At 42.1% G+C, this 14,760-nt stretch overlaps 1 protein-coding gene and 1 long non-coding RNA gene across 2 annotated transcripts; one reads left to right on the top strand and one right to left on the bottom strand.

The window, feature by feature from the left end:
• Nucleotides 1-9,204: 9,204 nt before the first annotated feature.
• Nucleotides 9,205-13,350, top strand: LOC104441521. Its single transcript, XM_039311664.1, has 6 exons — nt 9,205-9,357; nt 9,826-9,955; nt 10,090-10,265; nt 10,380-10,665; nt 12,060-12,220; nt 12,919-13,350. Exons 1-6 carry the CDS (start codon nt 9,330-9,332, stop codon nt 13,092-13,094), a joined length of 957 nt encoding a protein of 318 aa, XP_039167598.1. The 5' UTR covers nt 9,205-9,329; the 3' UTR covers nt 13,095-13,350.
• Nucleotides 11,082-11,680, bottom strand: LOC120292982. The gene is made up of 3 exons (XR_005550620.1): nt 11,593-11,680; nt 11,455-11,513; nt 11,082-11,336 (listed from the first exon to the last, which is right to left on the bottom strand). It is a non-coding gene; the product is annotated as an uncharacterized LOC120292982 (long non-coding RNA).
• Nucleotides 13,351-14,760: the final 1,410 nt, after the last annotated feature.

Below are 14,760 nucleotides of genomic sequence, written 5' to 3'. Positions count from 1 at the left end.
TTAGAGTTTCACTGTCTGATTCGCTTTCCAAGTTGATAGGGGTTGGTATTTTTTGGACCCTAGCTCTTGGAGTAAGCTTGGGGAGTCGTCCAGTCGTGCCCCGGTCTTGAACATGCTCTATGTCTTTGATCTCGTACAAAGGCTCCTTGCCTTTCCTAGTGGGAAATTTTCCAGTAACAGGGTGTTGTTTAGCTGCCCATTTATCATGCAAGGGTTTATTGACATGCTCTTCTCCTATCTCAGCGACTAACGGTTCCTCGTGCTCCACGATCATCAGCTCTTCGTAGGGCAAGGCTATGTCAGGGCTGATGTCAATATCATATTCTTGGCGAAAAACATGAATTAGTTCCCTCCAGGTTTTAAGGGGACTAATCTTCCTGACAATGTACCATCGCAAGGCAGGGGTGGTCAAGCTCGATTGGTACGATTGAATCATCCTTCGGACCAGGTAGGCCTGCAAATAGGTCTCTGGGCGGGAGGTATCAGTGTACCTTTCGCATTCAGGTGCTTTGAGCTCTTCAGGAATCTCAATGCCGGCGTAATTGGACAGGTCCATGGGATTCTGCTCCTGCAGCTGGCTTAACTTTTTCATGATCTTTTCAAACTATCTATGGTACTGTCTATTTTCTAGCAAATTTGCAGGTGTCATGACGGTGTTTGAGGCAACTATAGAGTTGGGCTCAGCTTAAGTGGATTTCATTTGTCTTGAGAGTTGTTGAAGGACAATGGACATCTGTCCTACGCCGTCTTCAATGTTAATAAGGCGATTTTGTACATCATTCTGATCGGGCCCTATTGCATGAGGCCATTCGCGGGTGATTGGTGGCCGGCGATTCATAATTACCTATTTTGTTGTGAAAACAATAAATGAGCACGGAAGTAAACAAAGATTGACCCATGGCAATGGTCTAACTGCTTTTTTATTTATCAAAAGAGGATTTGTAGACTGCTAGCTCCTAACACTTAAAACTTGAGATTGAAATGACAAAATGAAATACTAGATATTAAACAAAAGTCCCTAAACAATGGGACGAAACTTTCACATTATTAATACTAAGGGGCACATGATTGCCAATTTATATGCGACAGGGAGCCTTGTTCTTGCGAGAACGTCTGCTTCCTTGAACTGGCTCTGAGGTATGCATCCAATCCATTCCCAAATCCCTCTCCATGAGCTCTGCTTGCTCGTGCGGGCTGCTCTCTCTGATTGAGTGGGGGACTAATGGCTTCCATTTTGTCGGGATACGATGGTTGTGGATGTAGGACATGGAGGCGTGGTGGGCTTTTTCTTCTCCCTCAAGCCCTTCAGGTACCATGATCCTTTTGCGATGGCACTTGTCCCAGGTTTCCTGAGCGGTAGAAACTTCGAATGCTTAGTCACGGCTTGTATTAAAAAGAACTGAAGAGACCTTCCTGATGGAAGACGATAGGATCTCCTGAAGGGCTCCATATTGTCGTGCCACCCGATAAGGGTGATAGAGAATGGCGCCGGTGTGGCCAAGCAACGGAATTGGGAGATCACGCTTATAAGCGAAGCGAGCTCTTTTTTCATGGAACCAACTAGCACACCATTGGAATGCCTCAGGAGCTGGGTCTATTAGGAAGTTTACCCAATTTAAATAGCTTTGATTGGGAATATATGGTCCTAAAACCATAAATTTTTGTAATGGATTTTCAAAAGCATTCGTTTCAGATGATCGCATGAAGTCTCGAAATTCGCTTAGGTGAGAAAAGAACCAGACTTGTAAAATTTCAGGAGAGGCTCGCATGATTTTCTCCGAGTTGTCTTTAAAACGATTAAAGGACAAGAATGTTTCAGTTAAAATCATGTTGACATAATTCCCCCCTCTTAAGATCTGATCAACTATCCATGCCATCTTGGGAGTTATGGCATTTCTTTGATGGGGGAAGATGATGAGCCCGAAAAAGGCTAGGAGGAAAATTTCACTTTTCTGGGTCATAGGCTGATTTTGGAAACATGCATTAATAAATTCCAGTGGGCAGGTTTTATGGTTATCTTCAAGAATTTGTATCATAGTATGGACTTCAGTTCTTAAAAGCCGTGCTAACCCATGTATCGGGATGATGCCTGTTGATGGTTTGACAAGCTTTTTCTCAAGAGGCATTCTAGTGATGATGCTGTATTCTTCCAGGGTTGGGGTTAGCTCAAACCTACCGAATATAAAAGTAACCGTCTTCGGGCACCAGAAATGTGCCATGGCTTGTATGACTTCGGGCGAACAGTGATTTGGATCAACGATAGGAGATGACCGACTTTGGCCTTCACACGCTCTTGGGCAAATTGATCTAATTGACCCCACCATCCGAAGAGCTCGCCTTGGGAGTAGGAATGAACTGGATATCGTCTTTCCCCATCGCATATAAACGGGACTTGAAAAGCTTATCCTAAATTGCCATGGGCCAAATAAAAAGACTGAGTAAAAGTAAAGAAATTACTTTTGCTTTTAAAGAAAAATGGCAAGCACAAAGACATGCGCGTGAGACGTGCGGCTCGATTTCTAATTGAGAAGGATTGGTGAGATTAAAAGGATATCCGCCCGTCGCAGTCTCACGTTAGCAGCATACCCTCCTAACCTCGGCTAAGAAATTCGGGGAAAAGAAAGGCAACCTCTACATCGCAGTCTCGCGTTCGAGGTCGTATCTTTCTTAACACCATCCTAGAAATCCTATGGCGGCCCAAGTCCGGCGGCCGGGTTGTGTGTGCCATGTGTACTGGAAAAACATTTAAGGATGCACAGCAGTTTATAATTACAAAATATTTTATTTTAACAAAATAAATAAATAAAAACTTTAAGCTACTACCCTGCACAAAAGAAAAAAAAACAAGTTAGTAAAGGGTTTAAACAAGATAAAATGGCCTAAGTCCTCAAATGTCCCCAGCGGAGTCGCCAAGCTGTCGCGACCTCTTTTTTTTCGGCGCCCGCAATCGGGTACGGGCGCCTAAGGAGGCTAATGGCTCGGCTGAAATTTGTTATGCCCGGACTCTCCCAAGTCCACCAATTCACGACTTTAATAATCTAAATTTTTAACCTGTAAATTAATTTTAAAACGGAGTCACCAATAATCGGTTTGGGGTGGGTCGATTAGAAATCCTAAGCGAAGTATCGAGAGAAATACTCACTCCTGCGCAACTAGAGAAATTAGGATCGGGGACTTGATTACACTAGTTAATCACTAATGCCCTTTCGGTACCTAATCTTGTTTAAACCCTAAGGTTTTTTGATTTTTTAGAGATTTTCCATGCATTTTTGGGAGGAAAAACATTTTTTGAGTATTTTTCTCATTTTTGGACATAAAAGGGATTTTTTTGGTATTTTTTTTTGGAAAAATACAAGTCCTTTTGGCTTTTTTTGAATTTTTTGGTTTTTTTTTTATGGATTTTTGGCTTTTGTTGGAAAATATGAAATATTTTTTATTTTTCTGATTTATTTGGAAAATAAAACATTTTTATCATTTTTTATTATTTTTCGATTTTCTGGAAATTAAAACAGTTTTTAATATTTTTCAAAAATAAATTATTTTTTATTTTTATTTTTTTATTAAAATATTACATAAAATAATAAAAAGCCGACCGGGTCGGATCCGCGGGTTGGGTCTGACCCGGGCCGGTAACTCGAACGCGGACGGGCCCGCGTTGCGGGCCCGAACTGGATTTTATTGTCTTTTTTCTTTCTTCTTTTTAAAAAAAAAAAAACAAGCCCAGCCCAAATAGATATATTTTCTAAAAAAGGGGCCCGGCCCACATGCGAATGGCCCAAGCTGGCCGAAACCCTACTCGGGTGAGGTGCGCCCGACCCGACTCTGACCCGGTTTCCGGCCGCCTAGGTCTCGCGAAACCCTACCCGGTTTCGCGAACCACGCCCGACCCGGCTCGACCCTACGCGGGATCGCTGGTTTCTCCATCCGTCTACGGCGCGGGTGGAGGGACTGGGGACGTCACTGGAGAGCGACACGGCGCCTGACGACGGCGGCGACGTGGCGGACGGTGGTGCGGCATTCGACGGCGACGTAGCGGGTCTCCTTGGTCAGGGGTTAGGGTCTCGTGGAGGGAACGATGGTGACGACGACGACGGGCAGGGGAGGCGGCCAGGGTTTTGAGCAATGGCGACGATGCGTCTGGGGGCGGTGGCGGCAGCTACTATTACCTGTTTGCAGCAACGGCGCGACGAGGGGGTGAATGGTGGCGGCGACAGGGGGCTGTAGGTGCAGGTGACGACGATGGGGTAGCGACAAAGCGGCTCCTCGGTTTCCGGATTTGGTCCGGCGTTGGCGGGTCGATCGCGGCACGGCGTCGGGCGGGGACAGCGCGCGAGCCGCGGTTGCGGTGGTGGCGCAGAGCCTCCGGCTTCACGGATCTGGCGTTCCCTCCTCCGGCTCCCCTCGCTCAGCCTTGATTTTCTCTCACTCAGGCTAGATCCGAGCCTCCACCGGCCGGATCTGACCTTCTCGAAGTCGCTCGCTGCCGGCCTTCCCCGAAGTCTCTCGGTGGAAGGTGGGCTAAGCTCGCGACTCGAGTTCTCTCCCTCGCTCGCCCTTCAATCCTTCCCGATGTCTCTCAGTGAAGGATCTCCGAGCTTACGATTGCCCTTCGACGATGGAAGTGCTCTGCTATTTATAGGCGAGGAGGTCCGGTCGACGGAGCTTCGACCGGCGGTCCCCTTCGCGCGCCGAACGATTCTCCTTGGCTGGACCGGCGTCCCATCCGAGCTTATCCAGCGAAGCGTGCTCGCCATTGATGGCGCCCGAGATCTTATCCTCTCCGGCCGACGTCGGCCTACTCCCCTCGGCCGTAGGCCGTCCTTTGCGCGCGTCATCGTCTTCTGCGCGTGAACTACAGAGGCGGAGAAAGAAGGAGCGAGGAAGAAGAAGAGGGAAGAAGAAGAAGGAAGAAGAAGGAGAAAAAGGGGGTGGGGCCAAGTCGCACGAGCCCACGTGAAGAAAAGGGGGGCTGCTGTTTTTGTTTTTCTTCTGGTTTTTTATTTATTTATTTATTATTTACTATCCGAAAAAGGCAAATAAATGTAAAAAAAACTTAATTAATTAAAAAAACGAAATTTAGGTGTCAACATAAATAAATTGCAAAAACTTACCTCAAAGCAACGAAAGCATCTGCAATGTTAAATTAGAATCCACATCAACAACTCTAGCTATGATTTCTAATTAACACGCAATTTCTTTTTTTGTTTTCACTTCATTAATGAAAATCATGCAATATGCAATTTAACCTAATGACATTAAATTTTTAGCTAAATGGACCTAACCACAATCACTAAGTAACATGCATTTCATGAATCTAATCCTATATGACATGCGCATGATTTTTTGTATTTTTTTAAATAAAAATTCGTCATTAAAAATAACTAACAATAAAAATCTAACTAAAGTGAGATATTATCTATTTTAAGTTAGGAAATAGACTAATCAGAATCCTATCTCAACTTAGAAATTTATCTCGACATGTAATTTAATTCCAAGATATTATCTAAGCTAGATATCATCTAAACATGCATTCTAATATAATTAAAAATGTATCTAACTATTCTATCATGCAATTCTATATAGGAAATCAAATATAATCTACATGATATGCAAATGCAATCTTTTTTGTATTTTCGGGATAGATAAAACAATTAAAAGATAAGCACAAAATCATTCAGAATTATCAAAGATATCACACATCGTCCGAATCAAGAAACAATATCTAAATCAAACTTGATTATTTCGCTAATAAAATCGATAAATTGATCTTAAGCCTTAAAGATCAAGATATCAATTTTATTCCCGCGTAATTAATTATTCCATCTAAAGCCTTATAGATGGAATAAAAAATCGATATGCGGTTGCAAACTAGGAAATAAATCCTAATTGAAAGTTATGTCTATCACTCATGGATATGAAACTAGATATAAATTGACATATATTAGGCAATAAAATATCCAAATATACTAGATGTGTGTCTTACCTAATTTGATGATATTCTTCCCAAATTTGGACCAAGTGCAATCGGACCAGGATCGTAGTTAGCTCCTCGACAATGAGCAGCGATGGTGGCAGGGCGGTGGCAAGCAGCAGTGGTTCATGGTGAACCACGATGGGTTACTTTGCAATAGTTCGCGGTTCTCGACCAGCGTCTCAACTCACAACAACGTGGCTGCTTGTGATTGTTTGGGAACAACAATACCAATGATTCTTCAGTAGACCTGCAAAAACAGAAATTTCGTCGAGGTGCAACAGATTTGTCGGCGTCAAGGCAGCGGCATGGATCTCGTCTAGTTGTCGGATCGAAGAGCAGATCGGCTGGCTTGCTGAAACTTGGAGACAACAAGGACGTCGGGGTCGGCTTGCTGTGTCACAGGTGCAGATTAGAACAGCTCGTCCTTAGGAAATTGCAGCTTGTCACGAGACTATTGGTCGTCAAAGGAGTAACGGCAGCGAACGGAAGTCGCGACAACGAAGGGGATTCCAAGCGGTGGTCAGCGGCGGCGACAAAACTGGAGACAAACGTCAGGAAATCTTCGAAAAATTGATGAGCTTCGATTGGTTCGAGAATTTGCTGCGTTCACCGGAAATCAAAAACCAAGGAGCGCATGCATGACAATAGACGTGGCATGATCTATTGCACCCGTGAAGAAGTAGATGGGAAGTGAAGGTCTTCCAGAATGCTCCCTTGTTGTCCCTACGTCGACTCCCTTTTTTTGTGTATCGCTCCCAATATTGCTGACCTTCAAAACTTTGACTAGGCCATTGGATAATACCCAAAATCACCGCTTGGAGTCCAGTGGACGATCTGACTCGGTTCGTTAACGATGCTCGGTGTCATGCACGAGCCAGATGTCGATGGAGATCGCGGATGAAGGTTGCTCTTGAAGTGATGCCGTGGGCGTTGGAAAAAAAAAAAACCGAAAGTGAAAGTCGTTGATGAACGACTCTCGAGCGGTCGTCGTTGAAAATTTGCACGGAGGCAGCGGACAGCGGTGGGAGCGTTGCGGCTCAATAGGGCAGCGAGTGATGACAGTCCAGGATAGCAAGATGAGCGTCTCGGCCAAGGATTGTTGGCCGAGAGCTCAAGTGTATTTCTCTATTGTGGCTGTATATTCAACGTGTGTACCCTGAAACCCTACGCGAAAACCTTTTTATAGGCTGAAGATTAGGGTTTTAATTTCCTACTCAAATCAACATTCGTGAAGATTTCTTTTTCGCACGTAATATTACTTTTTATTTTCCACATCTCCTGATTTTATCGCCTAAAGATAAGATTGCAACCCAATTTTCTTAAATTCCAAAAATCCACCGTAATATCATTTCAAATCTCCATTTAGGTAATTTTTGTCATTAAAAGAAAACGGGCTCGGGCCAATTTTCTTGCTTCGTGGGCTTAGTCCGACCTGTCAAATTAAAGCTTAGAATCACTAAATCAAGCCCATTTGTCACCGGTTCAATGTAAATGCAAATTAAAAAATAAATACACCTAAAACTATATGCTATGTAATTAACTATTTTTTCAGGGATAAAATTAACCCCTAATTTTTTAATGCAATAAATGACTAAACGGGTCGCCAAAATTTAGGTGTCAACACGTATCAATAATAAACAAGCCCTCAATTCATCTGCCCCGACAGGGCTCAATGACAAGAACCAAGACCTCATAAACTCATGACTTCCATCCAATCTCTGAAAGGACAAGTCAGCGACCAAACTCCCAAAATTTCACAAGAAATGCCCAACTTCTCAGCACTAAAAGTTCTGCAAGAAAATGAAGCTAGCGATGAAAGCATTATAGAAGAAGGGGGTTTTGAAGGGCGAGGATGGGTTACCGCAGGACGAGAATGAGCAGCGAGATGGTCGGAGAAGGTGAAGGAGTGAAGGGACATCTTTGCGATCTCCGAAACGGCGACGTCGTGAACGCCCGGCACGTCACTCGTCAAGAACTCGTAACCGGCCTGGAAGGCGTCCCGCCAGAACTTGGGCAATCTACTGCTCTTGCTCTGTGTGTACACATCCCACAAATCTTGTAACCGGCCTGGAAGGCGTCGACGTTGCTATGCAGGTGGTTGCAGAAATAGGATCCCCCAAATCTCGGCCGCCCAAGCAGATTAATGCAGGTGGTTGCAGAAATAGGATCCCCCAAATCTCGGCCGCCCAAGCAGATTAATGCACGAAGGAAAGCGGTGTCGGAACAGAGATAGAGTGAGCAACGGAGCAAAGAGCGAGCGCCGGAGCAGAGACGGAGGAAGCGACAGGACCAGCGAGCGAGCAAGCGCTGGGCGACAGCGGGGAACGGCCGCTTGACAAACGCAATGCCGGAGCAGCAACAACATGCGCGGAGTAGCAAACGAGAGCGAAACCAGAGATTCAAAATTTGGAAGCTTCGGTCTGCTTGGAATGGCTCTTCTTCTCAATTACCCAATCCAGGTTACACTAGCCTCTAAACTGTATCGCACACTTCCACTGGGTTGTGAGAAGCTGTTCACATATTTCATGAGTAAAACAGGGAAAAGCTCAAAATACTGAGCCCCAATCACCTAAGAGGAAAACCATCGACTCAAAGCAAATAAAAGCCACCAATTTTATGCAATCTACAGCCTCACAGTCCTCCCTCACTTTCGTTCATCAATCAAAAACCTATTTACTGCCACGTCGAAATAGAGTACCGATGCTATAGCGCCGAAGCCATCATGCTGAATGCTGAAAACCTCAATCAAACACTCATCGGATTATCTTCTAATTTAGAAAACAGAAAGCATCTAAGCGTATTCTGGAGAAAAGAACGAGGGAAGAGGAAAGAGAATATAATAAATGTGTGCAGACTCTCTTAGAGAGAGCACAGCGCTAGCGCGCAGGCTAGAGGAGAGAGAAAGAAGATTATTTTACCTGCAGAAATTCCATCTTCGCACGTGGACCAACGTGGTGCTCCATGATTGATCCGGGACCACGCTGAGCTGGTGCGCCGGACCATCTAATATTTTCTCATTAACAATTGTCTCATTACACCGGCCGCCCATGTGTCTTTTTGGCTTCTGAACAGAATAATTTTTCATGTTATGGGGTTGGTTACTAGGAAAGAGGCCACAAGAGGACATTCGAAGCACGAGAAACTCTTCTTTCAACTTTTATTAGGAGAAAAGTCGGGAATACTTCTTAAAAGGTTCAGGAAACTACTCTCTTATTGCCTTGACGGACTCCATATAAACCCCATCATGGCTGGGATTGACAAGCAGAGTCTCCGACCAGTTTGAGAGAGAGAGAGAGAGAGAGAGAGAGAGAAGCAAGTTAGGAAGCAACGAAGAGCTAAGAGCAAGCTACGAGACATGCCGCATAATGTGGAGCAGGAACCTGGTACTTCTCTTCATTTTTTGTGTTTGCGCTCTACTTTCATTTTTTTCTTAACCTTAAGTCTTTGTTGTTATTCTTGATAAGTCATGCTTTTTCTTTTAAACTTTTCAACAAAACTTTGTTCGGCTGTAATGCCGTTTTAGAAGATTCAAGTAAGACCTTTCTACATCCATGACTGTTCATGATTGTTAAGTTAGATCTTACCTTGCCATGAACTTAGTCTCCTTTGCTTCAATCGGATATCTCAAGAAATTGAATACGGATTCCCACTATTTTCATTTGAGAGATACGGATTTCTCAAGAAAGAAGATTTCAATTCTCAAGTCTTTCAATACTTCACCTTTAAATTTTGTCTAAAAGACCTAAAGTGGAAGGGCCAATTTATGCCCATTGGGGTGAGCCATTGAATAACCTTCTATCTCCTAGAATACAATCAGTTGTGCTTAGATGTTTTTTTGTTTTTTTGGGCAGAACGTGTTATCGATTTGGACGGTAGATCTCTTCCACCAGTTCATTATGAAGTGGAGATAAATCCAGTTTCCGAATTATTAAAATTGAAGACATATAAATCCGGTGTTTTTGAAGCTGGGGGCTACGAATGGTAAGTTCTCAAATTTCCCTTTTGCTTCATATAACTCGACGCTTGTATCATTTGGAGCTCCAATGAACTAAATTAAGAGATACAACGGTCAATCGATTCATAGCTAAATTAAACGTCTAATCCATCCTCTTTAGGAGCCTATGTCTTTACCCCAAGGGAGACCCGGACCTTAAGGGGAACGATCCAGCATATATGTCCTTATCTCTGTTAATGGAGGAGCCAAATAAGCTTGGAGACGATGAGAAGATCGTGGTTGACTACAAGTTTTTCGCATTCAACTACAAAAGTTGGACCTACGTCATCTTCACAGGTCGATCATTGTGTAATTCATGATCAATGACAATGAAATCACACTCCCGGTAATGTCATCGTAGTTTAGAATTGACAACCAAGTTTATATCAACTTGTGGAAATGTGTGTGCAGAGAAAGGGAAGGAACTGAGGGCATTCAGTAAAGCAAGGACCAAATTGGGGCTTCCTAAGTTCCTTTCCTTGAAAAATTTCAACGATCTTAATAATGGATACTGCAAGGACGACCATTGCATATTTGGGGCTGAGGTTATGGTCAGCAAAAGTAAGAGGAAAATGGAGACCCTCACCATCGTCAAGGGTCCACCTCAAAACACAATCACTTGCGCGATCCAACAGTTCTCCACATCGAGCAAGCACCCTCAGTATTCCAAGGCCTTTAAAGTCGGAGGGTGGGAGTGGTACATTCCCATAACAAAAAAGTTGGCGAGGAAATGGAATTAGCTTCTCGCCTTTTGCCTCTTTTTAAATTTCAGGAATAAATACACGAGAAGTTTTAAAATTTGTCACAAAAATATAATTAAGTCATAAAACTTTGAAAAAGTGAGATCAAGTCCTTGAACCTGCCAAGTTGGTGCAATCACGTTTTCCCATCAACTTCGTTAAACTTGATAAATGGAAAATGTTAACAAGTTTTAGAAAATGCTAACAAGTTTTGAAATTTGATTGTGCTGATTTAACAAGTTTTATGATTTGAATGCACTTTTGAAAAACTCAATTGTACTTTTATCATAAGTTTTATAATTTTATTGCACTTTTTTTTTTTTAAAAATTTTAGGATTCAGCTATACTCTTGTGAAAAAAAAGAGAGATCTAACAAGGAAATAATCTGTCTATGCATTTCCATATGGTGAAATGAATTTTATCGGCAGTAGCATCATCCGGCTAATGCCAGTGTCTTTTATGTATGTAATGAGTAAAGCGACCATTCTAATTGCTATATGGTGTAAAATGAGCGTGGGTCAGCAAAATGAATGCAAACCAAGACCAGCCAATTAGAGAAAGCCCGGAAGAATCTGTCCATACCTCCAAATGCAGCACTGGCCCCAGAAAAGAGCAACAGCGGGGGAAGCTGCAAACAAAGAAGACAATGCATTCGTTATTCACGAACACTTATGCAGCAATGGCAAGGAGCCAGAACAATTCGACTTTAGAAATTACAAAAGCAGACATTGAAGTATAGGAAATACCCCAACAACAAAAGGAAGCCATTTGGGTCCTCTAACACGATTCTGTATGAATGGGATTCCTGTTTCAGAAGGACGTTAAATGGAGGATAAAATTCAGAACTGAGATGTAAGAAATGAGTTTAAAGAATCTCACATTACCTGTATTAAAACTATAAACAGCACTAAGCAGTGCACCTAGTCCAGAACCAGCCTGTTGAAACAGCAGAGATTAGTGAGACCCAAAGTGGCTAGCGACAGACCATCCAAAGCACCAATCTCCTCAAAGAACAGTATGATACTGCTTAAGCGTGCCAAGCCACTTGAGAGCATAGTTCTTTAATTGAAAACATTGAGGAATGTAACGGTAAAAGCCTATTTTTGACTAATTATTGAGGAACGAGATCTACTTTATTTAGATTTAACGGCAACACTATCCATCCATAGTCAACATCTTAATTTGGCCTTCCAAGCAAATGGAGTAAAAGCATCATCGCGCTTGGCTTTACAGAGCAGGCTTCCGCTATCAATTGGGCGAAAACCACCCCGCGATACAAACGGTGGAAATCTACTTTTTTAGATTTAACGGCAACACTCATCTTTGTTTTAACTATGATTATCGTGTGTAGGAAGTTAAAGGTGTTTCCCCGGCACAATGGGGCGCAGCAGGGGAAGTCACTGTCCGTTTACTTAGAAGCGCAGGGCCTTCGTCCGAGGACTAAAAAGTATGTAGAAGCCATATTGTGGGTGTTGAACAAAAAAGACACTAATAACAAAAAGGGAAAAACAGGTACTTTTTTCTTTTCTTTTTCTCTGTAACAACTGTGTCTAGATTGAGTTTTACTTTCCTTTTTCTTTTTTCCTTACAAAATCAATTTTTCACGATGCACACACTTTTACTTATTGTTAATCAAACTTTACAACATGCAAATGTTTGCTGGTAATTTGCACATAACTTTTGCACGACTTTTTAGAATTTGAATGATATATATTTTTCTTTCAGTTTGCTTAATCCAAAACAAACGGGCTAACGAATATATATGTAAGTATTACCATATATAAATCCCGCAACAATAAAAAAGAAAACCATGCAGATTTTTTCCAAGATCTTTTATAAATGAATGCCATTCTTATTTAGAGGAAAATTTATACCTTGACAAATTTTCTTCAAACTACATTTTTTATTATCAAAAACCTCTAAACTGGTACATTAGCAATAAATTATCACAAAAACCCCAAATTGGTCATTTGTTAACCTCTGTTAAATTTTATTATGAAATTATTGAGTTGGATGACACATGACAACTCTGCACGAAAATTCATATAAATTTGCAGTACATTAGCCACATATGTATTAATTTAAGATTTTTGGTGATCCAAAAATAAGTTTTGGGCTAAATTTGTCACTTGTGTATGAATTTGAAGTTTTTTGTGATGTTAATTTTAAAAAAAAAAGAATTAATAAGCATTTCTTTTGGGGCATGGCAGTTTGGGGTTGGCTCTCTGACAAAAAATTCGACTGCGGTGCCAAAGAATTTATGCCGTGGAAAGATCTCGAGAAAACGGATGGTGGTTTCGTTAACAAAAAAGAACTGGCGTTTGAAGTCAAAATCCTCGTCATATCAGATGTTCAGAGAAGTGATGAATCGGTTTTGATGACTTAGCGTGGACCAAATTGGCGTTGACATTGGTTCCCCCGAAACCATGTGTATGTCGTCTTCTTGATTTGGTTTCTTATCTGATTACTAGATGGAGCGTTTGATGCACCCAAACTCCGGATTTGTGCATGGAAGATGCCTAGTATGTCCACAACCTTGTGGAATCGTAATTACTTTGGGGCTTGCTTAGTATATTCTGTGTTTCCGAACTGTGTTTAATCGGAGCTATGCTTATAATAAAATCATTGTGAGCCATTTTATAGATTGTTGCGATATTTTCTTGTGTTGCAGTAGAGCCAAGATGATTGCATGCATGCTATCTAACATGTCTACTCGTAGCTCTCTGCGAGCATCCTTTGGAAGGGTGGTAGGGTTCCAACGGTGAGGATCCCGAGGAAAGAGTGGTAAAGGTCGTTCCTTATCGCCACTAACCATTCACAAGGAGCGCGGTGTTGTGGCGTTAGGTGTAAATGATGGCCCTGTTGAGGCTAGCGATTCAATGAGAAATATGAAGAATTTTTGCGGAATATAACAAGTTAAACTTCACCATCAGCAGAAACAGTTTAATGTAATCAGAAGTGATGCTGATGAACAATTGCTAATAATCAACAAGTGATGCTAATAATAAAGAGGTAGAAGATAATTCGTTTTTATCCCAAAGCATATGTCCATTCGCCAAACTAATAGCTGCAACAGGACTAAAATCTACTAGTAAAACATTAAAGCAAATTACAATAAACAATGTTGCTCCTATCAACCGATAGATCACACTATCATGGCACAACCACTACCCTTACACTTGTACACTTGACTATTTACTATTGCAACTTAGTAGCACTATGCAAAGATATGATTAACAACATAGCTACCACTAATAAAAAAAAAAAAAGCTTGGAAGAAAACTCAAAAGTTATAGACTAATTTGGTCATTTTCACCCAATCTTACTACTTCTCTTGGATTGAAATATAAATTCATCGAACCTTAGATGGTCGTTTCCCATTCAACTCCATGGAGTAGCTGCTGGTTTTACCATCATCAGCATCGGAGCGGCTTCCGTCACTTACCAGCATTAGAACGGCTCTCTTGACAGTGGCAAATTTCCCAAACCAGTCAGAGTCTATCTTCAATTTGATTACCTGGTTGATTTAGTGCTATCATACTTATTTTGATGGTGTTCTCCAATTTTCGGAGATGCGGTTGTCTCCCCAGAACATGCATCTATTGACTTGTTGCCCATGTTTCGTTGCTAAATGCTTGGAAATGTGGCTGTTATCTGGTCCAGACTTACATTTTTGCTCCTCTTCGGGATTATCCGTCCTTCTCTTCTTCGGAATCGGAGTGGTCCTTCTGTTAAACAACCGGGCTTCCCCACTCGGTTCTTGAACCGGGTGTAGTTCGGATAATGAAAATACCCACTCGTATGAGTTTGGAGAATTGAACTTGGATGATTCTTAATTGGCTCTAGTACAATTCAACAGCGAATGCATCAATTGGTGGAATTGCACTCCTTCAAATTGAGTGAGAAACCATATTAAGGGGAAAAAGTCCACTGACAAATTGGTCTCAAGGAACTCATGATGACACCATTAAAGGGGATGATATGAAGTTAATGCTGTCAAACTCCTACGACCTTGACAACTGACACCATGAGGATTTTCACTTCGATAATAA

The sequence above is a fragment of the Eucalyptus grandis genome, chromosome 4 (assembly GCF_016545825.1).
Source record: "Eucalyptus grandis isolate ANBG69807.140 chromosome 4, ASM1654582v1, whole genome shotgun sequence".
Taxonomy (NCBI): domain Eukaryota; kingdom Viridiplantae; phylum Streptophyta; class Magnoliopsida; order Myrtales; family Myrtaceae; genus Eucalyptus; species Eucalyptus grandis.
This window is presented reverse-complemented; position numbering and strand designations above follow the sequence as displayed.